The sequence below is a fragment of the Phallusia mammillata genome, chromosome 5 (genome assembly GCF_965637545.1).
Source record: "Phallusia mammillata chromosome 5, kaPhaMamm4.hap1.1, whole genome shotgun sequence".
In the NCBI taxonomy this organism is placed as follows: domain Eukaryota; kingdom Metazoa; phylum Chordata; class Ascidiacea; order Phlebobranchia; family Ascidiidae; genus Phallusia; species Phallusia mammillata.
The window spans coordinates 20589834-20604540 of NC_137256.1; the positions used below are offsets into that span (position 1 = coordinate 20589834).

Below are 14707 nucleotides of genomic sequence, written 5' to 3' on the forward strand. Positions count from 1 at the left end.
ATGCTGACGTAACATTGTATTACGTGACATTTTTCACGTACCAAGCAAATAAAGGCGCCCGACTTCACACAACTTAAACCAGTAGACTTTGGGGAACCGCCGGTAGAAATACGTTTTTTGACTTCCAACTTTGTTCAGAGTAACTGAAAGGTGAATGTAGGCTTACCAGAAAAGGTTAGTTAGGCTACAGACGAGTAGAGCCGAATACCTTAGTAGTCATTTTAATTTTGGGAATGTTATTTTGTTATCAATGTCACCTAATGGTCGTGACGTTCGTACTGACGCAGCTAGACAAAACTCGCCTTGTCTTGTTTGAACAACAGTTTTGTGCTCATTCAGCCACAGCCAGACAACAACATCCCTATGCATTTTGATTACGTTTGGGGCACATAAACTCATGCGTCACTAAAAATTAAGGGGGCTTTTCGCTTTGCGCGAATTTTCAGATGAGCTACATTGGGAAAAGAGATATTTCAAAAATGTTTATGCACTAAACTTATGTAAAAGCAAAAAAACAGGATGTTTTTAACTGCCTGAAACTTAATTTTCTTTTATGAACAACTCTGTCGCGCAAACACTTATTTTGTGCATTATTAATGCTCTCTTGGGACTCGGCTGTGACGCAAAGTCACCTCACGCGTAATTGGTGGTCGTCACGTGACGGCCATCCGTTATCAAGCACAACAGTGACTTGAACATTCATTCACTTGAACTTATCAACATACTAAATCAACAGAATACCAAATAGTGCCTATCAGTTCAAATTTAGAGCCGACAATATGTTTGCACATTCGATGACTTGGTAATAAACACCGAAAATTAACTAGATTCTGACCAGTATTGCAGACAATAATAGTTTGGCTTTCAGGAGTCATATATATTGTCTGGATAGCTATCTAACAGTAAGGACGATCGTATTCTCATTTGACATAAACTCTCATTATTTTATCGCCGATGCTGAAAGCGCTCATTGTACAAACCCTAACAATATCTAAAGTCAATATTTGAACGGCGATTGCTGAGCTAAACTGGCGAACTGCCTGGTGACTGCGTTGAACTAAATGACTGTACGAACGCGACGATTGTAGGTTTATATTTGGCGATGACAGCTTCATGCAATCCATCGCTGTTACGTCGGAAGAGCTTAAGTCGCTTAGTAGCAGACAATAAACCAGATTATATATTTGTAAGACTTACTTTTACAAGTATTTCACACAAATATTTCGTTTATAGCACCTGATAGTATTTGCCAAGTTGTAAAACTGGCCCGACAGTTAAGTGAAATGATGTTAGCTTATATGAGCGGTTTTATGTCATGCTTTCCACAGGAAGTTCCTGGATTTACCGCCTAAATTGCCGCATATCATGACTAGATCATATACCAGTGCAGCACAGAGTAATCAGATCAGGGGTTTAATTGTTACAGCAGAATTACAGTACAATCATCAGGTAGATACTCTAACATGGCGCTAATATATGACTCAATCTTAGCTTTTCGTTTTGAGCTATTTTGAGCTATTGCGGATGCACTCTGAAACTCGTTAGTGGTACTGCAGTTATAAAGTCCAAATATTTTTGTTTCTTTCATTCTTTTAAACGAACACCGTTCAGAAATTGCTATTTGAGTGTCTAAAACTGTTCATGTCAATAATCTTGAACTAGCTCTCCCCAAACAGAACGGCAGCAGGACTAACAAAATATAAACAGTGTGTTCAAATTAACAACAACACGTTGAGGTCGCCATATTGTCAATGTTTAAGCATGAAATATTCATAGCCTGTGTACCTACGTATATTTAAGATAATATAACCTTACTCCTTATGTACTCAAATGTAGCTCTTGTGCTAGTCTACCCAACTTCTGATGTGTTAATCCACAAAACAATTTAATCAACCGTTTACCCAAATTTATTTGGAATGCAACAAGTATTATGTGCTTGAACGTAGTCCCTTTTCTATTATTACTTGTCTCATTGTTTTTCAGTTTCTAGAGAACGTTGAAACAATGAACGGTGTTGTTTTTGTTCTGTTGGTGATACATGCGTCTATTGTGACGTCAAAAGAAGCCTTTATTTCAGAGTAAGATGTCAGTTGTGTGAGGAGAAAAACTGTAAACACTATAAAAACAAAGAAAGAGCACATCAATGATATAATTTAGAGTACAATATACTCAATTGTGTGACTTGAAGTATGATGTAATATTGAGGACCGTAAATGGCACCTTCAAAATGACTTTGGAAAACTGAAAGCGCAAGGCAGAAGGTGTCCATTACCACAAATCGCTGCAATGTCGTTTCTTTCCAATTAAATTGCGTAGAAAAATTACACTACAGTACATCAGACATGTGGTTTGCACAAGCATATATTATTATCTGCAAATGTTCGGACATTGAACACGGAGTCCTATATATGACCCATTAAACATGGTTCAACAATACTTTTTAGTGGTAAATGATAGCGATTTTGTTTTACTTAGAACTAATGCTTCTAACGTATTGCTTTAATATTCTTTCTAACACAATCCAAGACTGATTTCAATTTAACAGCTGTCTATTGTTAATGCAGCCAACACTATTGGAACATTTCGCTAGCAGACTTTCACGAAGTAGTGACGTCAGGCAACGCATTGGTTGTTGACGTCAGAGAACCAGACGAGGTCGAGGTTGTACACGTGGACGCAAAAAGTTACGTCAATGTCCCTTTAAAACAACTAGGTACAGCGTTGCAATCAACATTTTTTAACTTTAGAACCTAATGCAGGCAAACCAAATGTTTTTTCTCAATTAAAAACCAACAAAATGTCACCATTTTTACCAGGAGGCGCGTTAAACATTGGAAAAGAAGAATTTGCAGAAAAATACAACCACGAAAAACCGAAAGAAGACGACTCACTGATATTTATTTGCAGATCTGGCAAGCGCAGCGACACCGCTGTCAGGATTGCCAGAGAAAATAAGTATTTAAAGTAAGGTTTGAAAACAAATTGTGTAAATTTATACTCTGTGGAAAATGCATATGAATGGTAAATGCATCATTTTAGTTCAGTTTAGAAGTATAGGAAACTTAAGAAACATTACAAACAATGCGACTAAAGTGTATATAACTGGGTGCAATTGATGTGGCCTTCATATCACTGATGATGGCATGAGCATTTGCCGAAACGTTTGATCAATAAAGCATGTCGCTTTTAACGTCTATTTGGGCCGTTATTTTCACCATTAAACTTATGAACAGATCCGTATATAGTGTTCCAAATTACAAAACAAAGTTTATGGAAATAGGAATTATAACAATATACCATCTATGTATAATTTGTTCACAAAAATTCAAAATGGAGATGTAATTTTGCTAGAAATTTCCCAACAGTAAGCAATGTTTAAATTGTTTGTTTTTTTAGCACACGTCACTATAACAAAGGACACATTGGATGGGTGAACAACTACCCTGACTTAAACATCAGGACAAAAGTCGATGAAACAATAAAACAAGAACTATAACGATTTGAACTTTCAAAAGTTTTAAATTTACCTTCAATCCCCTAGGCAAAATCATGCTACGTTATACTGGTGGTCCACCAGTGGTGGACTAGGTTCAATGCTGCTTTATGTAGGTAATGCATTTAAGAGTAAATTCTGTGTTGTTGATTTTGTGCATTGTGCGTTAAGGTGCCCTTTTGAACAATCGATAGAATAGTGGTGCAATAAAAACAAATTTAGTACAGTGCCTCCGTTTTGTGATACCAGACAGTTCTTTAGACGAGAGTTTTCCTGAATGATTTTATTTGAGAAAGGCAAAAGTTAAGCATGCGAAATAAAACATTTAAAAATAAAGAAACAATTACCCTTAAGGCACACCTTTAAAAGGCAAAATTCGAAATTTTCTCTCCACAAATTTCGTGCAATTTACAAAACTTCAAAGTGCAAAGTCACTTACAAAATACACTATCGATAAGAAGGTAAAATATGGTTTGTTTAGAATATACATTCAGCAACATCAATAACTTGTATTTGAAGAAAAGCAATTACTACTTAAAGAGGTAGATCAAAACGTTTCCATTTCTAATAAATCCACGCAACTCAGTGTTTGCAGTTTCAGAAGTTGTTTTCAAATCTGTGTTTTTGCTTTTCCAATTACAACCCCATGCAACTTTTCAGGTAATATGCTCTCTGAACGCGCTCATGTTAGGTAGCAAATTCTAGAAAAGCGTTGCAACTATAAACAAAGTATTCATATCGTTTTACTACTTTTCAGTCTTTTCAAAATTCAGCATCCATAAAGGTAGTCCGAAGCCGTTTCGGGGTCCAACTAAAAAACACTATTATGTTTAATCAGCCTTTCTCACTCCTCGGCCATTCAAAATTCAGGGAAAGCCTTTATCCACGTAGCCGTTTCTCTGGTACTTAAGTCGTTTCAGAAGATCCGGACGGTGCCAAACGTTCCGAGCGTTATTGGTAGGGTTAAACTGTACCGTGCTGTGACGTCGTTCAAGCCATTCACTTCTTCCGCTGTCCAAAACTTTGGTCTTTTTTTCGTGAACTTTCCGATCATTTACCCGTTGTTTTCTTCCCTTTGACGAGGCACTGTGCAATTTGGGCTTAAGCATGACGAAATAAGGTTCCTGTGTGACGTCATTAGGGTTTATTGACGTCACAGTCGCTGGTTGTCTTTTGCTTTTATACGCAACTTCGAGTTGTTTTTGTCGAATGAGTTTTTTCAGATGTTCTGCTTCTATAACTTTACTGTTGTGTTTGATCTCCATACTAAATTATAAAGAAAACATGAAATTAACGAAATTTACCTGAACAATTGTAGCTGGAAAATAGTTTTGTTTTCAAGCGTTACAGATGCAAAAAAATCTTGTTTTGCAGCAACACAGCTCTGTCTGTATTCAGTTTCATTGTCAACAATCGTAAAAATATTAATATAGCAACCTGATAACCACAGTTTATTATACATGGTCTCAAAATTACACAAAAACAAGTATAAAACACAGAATAAGACCTAAACAATTTAACAAAGAATATTTTCCCATATTTTGGAGGGGTGCAAAGATTATTTTTTGTAGTATTTGTGTTTAATTAAATTTTTCATTTTATTAAACATCACATTAAAATTGACAGCACAGTTGGGAAAAGGTGCGAAGTGTTTCTGACCAACAGTTACAACTGAAACATGCGCCTAAAAACTGTTTATAATGCCAGGCTGCTCCACCTATAACTTTTCTGCCAGATGCCACCAAAAATGTCAATTTAACAAACGCACACAAACAAAATCAAGTATTTTTTCACCTCAAAGCCTCTTCTTCCCAGTCACTATCATTTTGCTTCTCCTTGTTTCCCCGTTGTTCCTGCCGCTCCAAGCTACGTCTCAGATCCTTCAGTTCGCGCATGCGCAGCGCAAGATCGTCGAGAAGACTCTTCATGCCTCGGTGTTGTTCGGGGTCATCTGACGTTTTAGTATCGTTCTCTTCGAAAATTTCTTTGTATATCGAACTGTGAAAAATAAACTCATAAGTTTGTAATGGACAAAGTATTTTTGCTGTTGAGATGAGTTTATTTCACTTGGTGAAAGAACACATAGCGACACAATTGCACTGAACAATCACCATAAGCTGAAAATATCTGCGCAACGTTAAAACGTTATGGGGCGCAAAATAGTGGATGACACAATTGCTGGATCATGATTAAACGCACTGCAGCTACACCGTATTATGAAGCGTGTAGGCCAGGGGTCGGCAACCTTTTTGGCGACGCGTGCCAATTTACTTGTTACTTCCATGTATTAATGACCTCGCGTGCCAATCTTTTTTAAAATAATTGTGGTTCGTGCCAGCAGATATCAATAATAAAGAGAAAGCAGAGTGTTTTGTGAATGTAAGGCTGTATTTTAAGACAATACCATGATAAAAACTATAAACAAGCAGTGTAACAGGTTAAGTCGTTACTTTAATATAAACAGGCCAATCTTGACACGCGTGCCAGGGGTTGCCGACCCCTGGTGTAGGCTATTGTTGTATTGCAGTGGACGGAACAAAAACATGTTTTGGGGCGTAATACGTACACTTTCAATCACAATAATCACCAAAGGTCGAAATAACATAAAAACAAAAACATGTTACCTTGGCAGTTTCTTCCGCAAGATCCTCAAAGTCATTCGTACTTCTTGCAGAGACTGACAAACCTTTTCCCCATCTTTCAAGCTTTTTCTTAACCTACCAAAAATGCCGTTATGTTAACGAAAATGTTCCCTATTGAGCAATCTCTCGGTGGCATTTAGGCCGAAAGTGAGATAGACAGGCCAATACACAGGGTTACCATCGACATGACCCCAAAATCAGGACAACCGAAAAATGAAATTATTCAAAAATAAGACAAAATGTTTCTTTGAAAAACAAGGATGTTTCTTTGAAAAAGAGACAATACATTTTGCTAAGACATTGCCCTTAAAAAATAAGGACCAATCTTAGAAACATGGAAGGTATGGCAACACTGCCTATACATATAAGCCTAAAGAAAGTACAGAATATAATGAAGAAGACAGTGGACAATAACAGACAGTGGCTTAAGCAAGACGTTTTACGGTTGTTGTCATTAGTTAAGTCCAGCAACCAGTTACTTAGCCGGGTAATTTTAATTAAATAAAGTTAGGGACACAGAACGTGAAGGCAGCCCCGAATCAAGCCCGTTTGTTAAAAAAACTAGACCCGAACACGGCACAAACAGCCCAGCCCGACTTACGACCATGGGCGCCGCCACGTAGGGGCAAGAGGGGGCACTTGCCCCCCCTTGGAATTTCAGTGTACCTCAATTTAACATATTTAGCAGCAAACCTATGTAAATTGGCAGCGCGGGGATTTGTGACATCGTTCAATGCTTTAACTCTTAGGCAACTCAATTGTGAAGTACACGATTTATGGCTCCATATGTAACAAATTCTTGATGCGGTAAAGTATCAGCCAAAATTTGCCCCCTCTCGCAACATTTTCTGCCGGCGCCCATGCTTACGACTCTGTTACATAAAAGTCATACTTCAAGTTAGTTGGAAATCAAGTTCTATACGAAGAGTCTTGTTGTAGGAGTGTTTTAAGAATAAAATAGTTAGAAAAAACAGGGTTAGAAATTACTAAAAAAAATTAAAGTGATGCTAGAGTGCTGTGAGTCTTACTTTGTATTTGCCAACTCCAGTTTCTTTTGCATTTCCTTCATTTCCTCCGCTTGCATATTCATTAGGTTCCGCAATGTAAACTGGTGCTGTTCCTCTAACTCAGCTTCTTTTTTTGCAAACTCGTCCGTTATTTCGACACGTATCGCTTCCTCCTGTAAAACATAAAAATACTGTTTTATTTGGAGCATAAACTTATTTTCGACCCTGCACCACTTTTGTATTGTTTATTTTGTTTGCAGCGGTCTTTGCAGCGGTCTGTTTTGGTTTAAAACCCGGTTGATTACTGATTACGATAAACGATGCACTCTACCGCGTACATTCATGCGAACACAACGCGACTTTAAAGCTAGCAACACTTTATTGAAAGGACCAGACTTTGTGAAACTTTTTGTTGTTGTTTGGAACTTGTTTAGAAACAAAACAGCGCTTTTATCTATATATGATAGCAATGATATTTTTTTAAATGGAAATGTTTTGGTTGATATGGGTAACAACATGCGATATAATGCAGTGTAACGCAACTTTGGTGTCGCCAAACGTATTTATTGAAGCTGTCCCGAATTTAGCTCACGTAGATATGGTAAACCTACTGTAAAATAGCTGTTGACTTTAGCAGTGTCCCGCTAAAGATATCAAAAGAATGGAGTATTGCACAAACCTATTAAAGAATTCCTTTTTATGATTCAAGTAACCGTTTTAACTAGTTTGCCTTCGGTTGCCTTGTTGTAGTTATAACTTTACCGTTTTTCTTTGGTTTTCGTGTTTTTCATCCCACTCAGTTCTGATTTCCTTTTCCAGTTCGCTGCGAGCATTGGCAACTTGATCATCCAGTTGACGGCGCACTTGCGCGATTTTCACTGTCATTATATCTCGGACCTCATTTAGTTTGGCTTGATATCTAAAACAATAATATACAATAGTTGTTTCAGAAATTAACCGCTTAATAATAGTTTTTAACGGAAAAAAATATTTTACTTTTCCTTTAAGTCCTCATTTTCGTTGGAAACTTCTTTTACTCTTCTCTCGGCCTCTTCAGAGCTTTTCTTTTTTTCCATTTCGATTCTCTCGTTTTTCTTGCTCAGATTCTCCACCGCTTCGGATAGTTCAGAAATTTTCTGCCCTTTCTCAGTCTCGTGTTCCTGGGAAACATAAATAATGTATGGCGAAAGTAGGACAGATTTATTTTGTAGTACGGATATAACCATTTGAATAGTCGCGTTAAAATTAACTTAATGTACTATTTTGAGCTAAACTTTTTATTATATCACTTCTCTTATATAAGGCACCGATAAACATTAGTTCATTACTTTATGAAAGCAACGTCTTAAATTAGGTTATATGCAATTATTATTACTGTTACAGCGAGAATCAATTGTTCCGCTTGGGTGAATTAAGTTCTCGTTTATTCGTGACGTATTGAAATATTCATCCGCGAAAGAGCATGTGCTTTGAACGCCACGTTTTTGTGAGCTGCGTTAGTTGCTAGGTTTGCAGTCAATTTAAGTGAATTTATCCTAATTTCTTGTGTCTATTTGTTTATAGTGAAACTGTAAATGTTAAAAGCAATAGCTAAAATGCTGAATTGTCAGTTGTGGAACCTCTAGCCGCGTGCTAGTAAAGCCCTGGTTACCCAACAGTTGGTATGTTTTATGTTCTTATTTGATTTGTGTTTAACTTGTGTCAAAATGTATTAAAACCGTAACTGGACTTATTACGAGTAATCTGGAAGTAATTTAATGTAAGATATCACCGATTAATGTAGATTTAATTTGAAACCTTGTGTGTACTGTTGAAACTGATTAATTTGTGATGGTCGCTATGACGTCATAATGTGTACGTATGGCTTATGTGTGTTATTTATGGTTACAGAAAAACCGTTGCCGTTGCTATTGACATTGTCGTCTTGGTTTATTCGTCAGCGTTGCCTATTATCGCCAAAAAAAGAACATTCGTTGCAAATGCAAGAGTGGGTCGTCTTGGAGGACAGGCTGTAGGACGGGCGCGTTTTACAAAAAGGGTTACCTAGTGTGACGAACGGCGCAGGGCCAGGCTGCGCACCTAGCGGTCGTTACAATTACCTTAAACGTTTTCGTTGTGTTTTGCATTAGTAAAGTCAGCTTGTTAATCTTTTCTATAAGATTATTTTTTTCGGCGTTGCTACGCGACTCGACGTCAGCCGCCTTGGCCTCCATTTCGGCCACAAGGCGGCGCGCCCGATCCTTCTCGTGATGCAGTTCCACTGTTAAATGATTTGTGACTCTGGAAAAATATGTAAAATTTTAGCCAATTAAACGAAAAAACTCATTATATCAGTTTCACTTCATTGTACTTATTCTAAAACTTTTACCGCTGCGATAAAACATTTTGGCAGATGTTTATCTTACATAGTTTTGTGAATTATAACTAAAAAGAACAAATCTTTTTGGGGGTTCTTACGCATTTTTTTCTTCTTTAAGTTGCTCGACGTCATTTTTCAGTGACGTAATAATTTCCCGATGACGCAACGATAGAGTTTGGACTTTTTCGTACTTTGCCCGCCAGGTTCGAATCAAAGATATGAGTTTGGCTTTGTCATTTATCTGCGTAAAAAGAAAAACAATAACGTTATTCCATACAGGGTAAATATCCATGTTTTGCGTTATCTATCCTCGGCATTTTGTGTGATTGCTTTTATTAGATTATAAATTGATTTATTTACAATAGAGTTAAGGACTTCAACCTGATGGAACTCTTCTCGCGATTGTATTTTTGTAGCGACGTTTCAAACTACGCGCATTCAGTGTTATTTAACCCGATGAAGGCGACCTGTTGGACATCGAAACATCATACAAAAACACAATTGCCAGATGAGCTATATAACGTTGATATTACGCCTGGCAGCCACAGCTTATATACTTAAGGACTTGTTGAACAAAACGATAAAATCGGCAACTTTATGAATGGCCACAAAAATCCTACAGTAAAACTAGATCACAGTTTTGCGCAAAACAAAAACGAAATAAGACAAAAAAGTTTGAAACTCACGTTAAGTTGGGGAGTCCCCTTAACCGATGTCAACGTCACAGAAGATTCTGCATGGGACATGTTAATAGTTAGGCAGATGCAAAAATCCCCTTTTTATTCCGAGTCAAACGGGTTTGAACTTACGACTCAATGATTTGGGTTTGATTGCGCCTGTAGTGAACAAAAAAGAGTTTTAACCAAATGAAAACACTAAACAAGCGTTTGTTTTTGAACTCATTACAATAAAACATAGTCACAAATTCTTGTTAAATGCACAAGTAGAAATGTTTATTGCACTTAAAACAAGTTAAGACAGGTTCAAATGGGTGTAGTGCTAACCACTGTAACAAATACAACACACTGCTACTAAACACACGTAGTTACACAATTGCTTTGAAATATAAAGCTATCATCAAAGAAAACCAGATTTTGATGTTTCTATTGTGTCCGAGTAAATCTTTAATAAACTTAAACTTTTGTGTAAAATTAGTTGGACGAATTTCTTTGATTGTCAAATATAAATAAATTAAAGTTTTAAATTGTGACAATGCAAATTAACTTAAAACACATTAAAAATATAAGTTAAGACATATAACAAACAAAACGATTTGTTCACAATAAAAAGTTTGAGTATCGTCTGAAAGAAAAACAACCAAAAAGCGATATAAATACAAAAATATAAAAAAAACTTTCAAACAATACCGGAGTTGTGTTTAAAAACTAAAACAACCGAACATAAACATCTTATATTAACACTTGGTAAGCATTCAGTACATTAACACTGCTGTACGCCTTTCCACTTTTTTGACTAATCCAATCGTCCGCTTAGCAACACAAAAACACATTTAATGTAAGTCAGATACGATTTCCTCCTCAGCCTCTATGAATTATTGATAACCAGTATTAACAAAACAATGTACGTCTCCATAGCAACTACCGTAATGTCACACTTTACTGCACACGTCACGCATCATTTGCCACCACTTTCGAACATTTTCTACAGTATTAATATGCACGTGGACAATGACGTTTTTGCATACGGCGTCATTGCTTGATGACGTCGCGCCTCGAATTGACTTCACGTGAAGAAAGTTATCAAGGTTTTTCGGTTTGACGTGAAGGCGGTCAAGCGTCACGCCTATAAATACGTCATCGAGGGGTAAAAGTTGATGACGTAAACCGGTTGAGAAGATTGCATGCATCAAATCACCTTGACAACAAAGAAAGGTATTTAAAATCAACGGTCCCTATGAAGTCTAAGATGTTAAATTTGGAAGATGGTGTTGTTCTGTGACAAAAACTTACTATGTTGAATGGTTCACGACTTAATTTTACCTGACAGCAGATAACCCATTCCATAACATATTGGTGGATAGAATTCTTGCGAAAATTCCTCGACGGAAACATAAAAGTTGCTGTGTTCGTTCCTGTGTGGCTTCATTTTTTCCATGCACCGACCACCCTTCATTTGACGAAAGAATAACTAATTTTTTTTTTGAAAGGTTATGAAAACAAAACAAAAATATGTTTGTGTAGTTCTTCTAGCTATGTCATAAGTCGCAATTACTTTTAGCTTATACTTTTCGATGTAATTCGGTACACTATTTTGGTCACATTGTAGTTAATTAATATTGACAACTTTAGTGTTGATTGCTTCCATCATCAAACCAAATTGGTTTCCATTTTTAGCGAATCTAAGCAAATCTAGCCTAAACCTTACAGCATATTTAGTCTCCGGCTTTGTAGGAAGAATTTCGTCCATCAGTTTTTCCATGTTGATAATTACGTCATCCTCGGTTCGAAGAATATATCTTCACAAAAAATGGTTTCAATTTTGTCTAAATACTGAACAAAATGATACTGCAATCATTTGTTTTTATTATTTATTATTTCTATTATTCCCGCCCACAATACATCACGTGACATTAATCCGTTTTGTGACGTAATAGACATCGCTTGATTTTTAAGTACAGCGGTAGTTTCTTTGAGTGTTTAATTTGTTGAACCTGGTTTTAAACTGTTTGATATAGACGCTACCAAGGCAGATGTATAGTATAGTATTGCTTGTTTATTAGTTTATGAAACGAGGTATCAAAGGTGATTGATTGTTCTAAATTTGTACTGTCAAAGTCAGTTTTACCAAGTCAGTAGACGAAATGTTTTGTCGATGCACCAAACCCTAAAATTGATACCTGGAAAGTACACCTAAAACTTCGTTGTAAAGCCAAAAGCAACATAGCTCCTGTTATTGACAAAAAAAGCATAATGCTTGAGCACCGCAAAACGCACATTATTAGCTTATACTGCTTAATACCTTAACATTTGTACACTTTTCTACTGATTGCATTCGTTGCTCAGCTTTCAAACAGGTTTTGCCCTTTCTCACTTTGTCAACTGCACGTGCTAGGTGCTACTACCATACTGTTAATTGTCAGAATGCCAAACTTTTGCCAAACACCGTAGGCGGCGCCCAAACTAATTACTCCTAAGGCAAAAAGTGGAACATCGTTGCCCTGAGGTGCATTTTTTTGTAACTGTAAAGTTACAATTGCTTAGGGCTCAACCTCAAAGGAACAAGAAATGCTTGTGTATTGTTATGTTCGTTAGGCCAGACAATGTAATAATTTGAGATATCGTACTCTTGTTGTAGATGTTGACAGAATGAATTGTGATTTTAAATTTTCCGGACTTACCTTACACTTTTACATTGTGATGTCACCTGATGAAACACGTTCATCAGCTTTAAAGTGGAATTTCGCACGTCATCAGTTGCTGGTACTTTGATAATATCATTGTGATGAAGCCCCTCTTCTTTGACGAGTTGCTCGTATCTCTGCAGAGAGCAGGGTATGTGAAAACGAAATGCAGGTGAGATGTGATGGCCTTGTGTCGTCAACCGTATTTTTTAATATAATTTTGCAAATTTAAAAAAAATATTTGTGTAAAACTTGTTGAGGTTAGTTTTTTGTTTACTTTGGTTTCAAGATTTTCTCCTATGGCAAAAACGCACGCCATCTTGCGGCCATTCGAAAAATCTTTACGCTTGCACCACGTGTCACGTATGACGCCACGAAGTGATGACGCCTCATCTTTGGAGAAAACAATCGCTAGAAGGTAGGGAGAAGAATTCTACAAAAGAAACGGTTTTTAAATTATTAAAATTTTCAAAGTAAAAGTTACTACAAGCTAGGGGCCACTGATAGAACTATCCATCGTCAAAAAAGTTGCTGCCCAAAGCCCACAAAACATCTAATAACATTGGTTGCAGCTTGAACACAACGGGGGACTTTAAGCTGTACAACATAAACAGTTGAATACAACACAGGTAATACATAGATAAACAACAGTACCTGCTTGCAAAAGCCGAAAGTGTTGTTGTTTGGATTTGCTTTTGCACTGGGTGACGTCACACTATCCATTTGTGTCCTTACAACGTTCTCCTAAAATTGCAAACAAGTCGCGTAAATTTTGTTACTATGTGACACCTTATGCGAATAACAGCAAATTATTCTGGCACGTTTTTATGGTATTTTGACGTATTCATGAAACGGTTGGTTGTTAGTTCAAAATCCGTCAAGAACTTGGCCAACAAAATTTGCATCAAAAATAATAGAACCATCAACAAAACTGTATGTAACAGAAAATAAGCTTATGAGTTGGACCAGACTTATCACAATTAGCGTGAAATTGATTACTTACTTCATGCAAACTTTCTTGGGCTGTCTCCTTCTCAAGGGTATTGTCAAGCACAACCACCCCATCTCTTATTCTCATGTACAGCTCAACTGACCTGTTCTGTTCTTCTCTAAGCGCTCTCGACATCATATAGGTCAACAAAGAACCCAAAACAACTATGATAATGAAAAATGTATGACTTCTTCGCGAAAACGACGACAATTTTGACCTTTTATCGCCATCGTGACGTATTTTGAACTTGTGCCTTACTTTCAGCATGTCTGATGTCACAGCAGCTCGTATGTAAAGAAACTAGTTGTGTTTGCAATGCCTTTGCGACGCACTGGTTTGAAATAGCCCGCGGCTGATTACGGCATTTTGTGCGCAGAGCTCGAACTCAAGCGGTAAGCGCAGAGTTCAAAATAAGTCTTAATGGATAAGGGTTTGTGGCGGTGGCCATGCCTCTTCAAATTTGCTAAATAGCCACAAGCAATGATTCACAGTAGCTAAAAGTAACAAAAAATACGTTTTGTATAAGGTTTTTGTTCAATGTTGTTATACATCAAAAGAAAACACAGAAATTGATACGTGACTTTCTTGGTTTCATCTTGTTATGTATTTGTTTGTGGAGCAAGCGACATTGTTTTTTGTTTGTCGTATTGTCCATCTTGACGTGACGAAAAATGGCATTGTTTTTCAAACGTGACACTACATGTAAGAAATACACAATGAAGTAATGATTTCAGTTTGGTTAACATTAATTTCAGTGTATTCAACAATTTTTACTAGCCAACCAAATTACTAATGAGTGAAAAAAAAATTAACGATTATTCTCAAAACATCGTCGGCAAATATTTGAATTTTGG

General features: G+C 36.8%; 3 protein-coding genes and 1 long non-coding RNA gene across 5 annotated transcripts; 2 read left to right on the top strand and 2 right to left on the bottom strand.

Moving 5' to 3' along the window:
* The first annotated feature begins 1988 nt into the window (after positions 1-1988).
* LOC145229084 (thiosulfate:glutathione sulfurtransferase-like) lies at positions 1989-3496 on the top strand. Its single transcript, XM_080094347.1, has 4 exons — positions 1989-2078; positions 2565-2713; positions 2817-2964; positions 3397-3496. Exons 1-4 carry the CDS (start codon positions 2005-2007, stop codon positions 3494-3496), a joined length of 471 nt encoding a protein of 156 aa, XP_079950473.1. The 5' UTR covers positions 1989-2004.
* Positions 2884-10312, bottom strand: LOC145229082 (uncharacterized). Its single transcript, XM_080094344.1, has 9 exons — positions 10188-10312; positions 9600-9742; positions 9242-9422; positions 8139-8302; positions 7905-8061; positions 7164-7315; positions 6118-6210; positions 5288-5491; positions 2884-4759 (listed from the first exon to the last, which is right to left on the bottom strand). The coding sequence occupies exons 1-9, from the start codon at positions 10245-10247 to the stop codon at positions 4360-4362; spliced, it is 1554 nt and encodes a 517-aa protein (XP_079950470.1). The 5' UTR covers positions 10248-10312; the 3' UTR covers positions 2884-4359.
* Positions 10313-10426: 114 nt separating this feature from the next.
* Positions 10427-14120, bottom strand: LOC145229083 (beta-1,3-galactosyltransferase 1-like). 2 transcript variants are annotated; one of them, XM_080094346.1, is made up of 7 exons: positions 13866-14120; positions 13517-13606; positions 13140-13295; positions 12860-12999; positions 11887-11977; positions 11502-11628; positions 10427-11376 (listed from the first exon to the last, which is right to left on the bottom strand). In XM_080094346.1, the coding sequence occupies exons 1-7, from the start codon at positions 14118-14120 to the stop codon at positions 11111-11113; spliced, it is 1125 nt and encodes a 374-aa protein (XP_079950472.1). In that variant the 3' UTR covers positions 10427-11110. The 2 variants fall into 2 exon arrangements, with proteins under 2 accessions (XP_079950472.1, XP_079950471.1); XM_080094345.1 differs by having other exon boundaries at positions 11502-11649.
* LOC145229086 (uncharacterized) lies at positions 12969-14581 on the top strand. The gene is made up of 2 exons (XR_013860351.1): positions 12969-13034; positions 13152-14581. It is a non-coding gene; the product is annotated as an uncharacterized LOC145229086 (long non-coding RNA).
* The last annotated feature ends 126 nt before the right edge of the window (positions 14582-14707 follow it).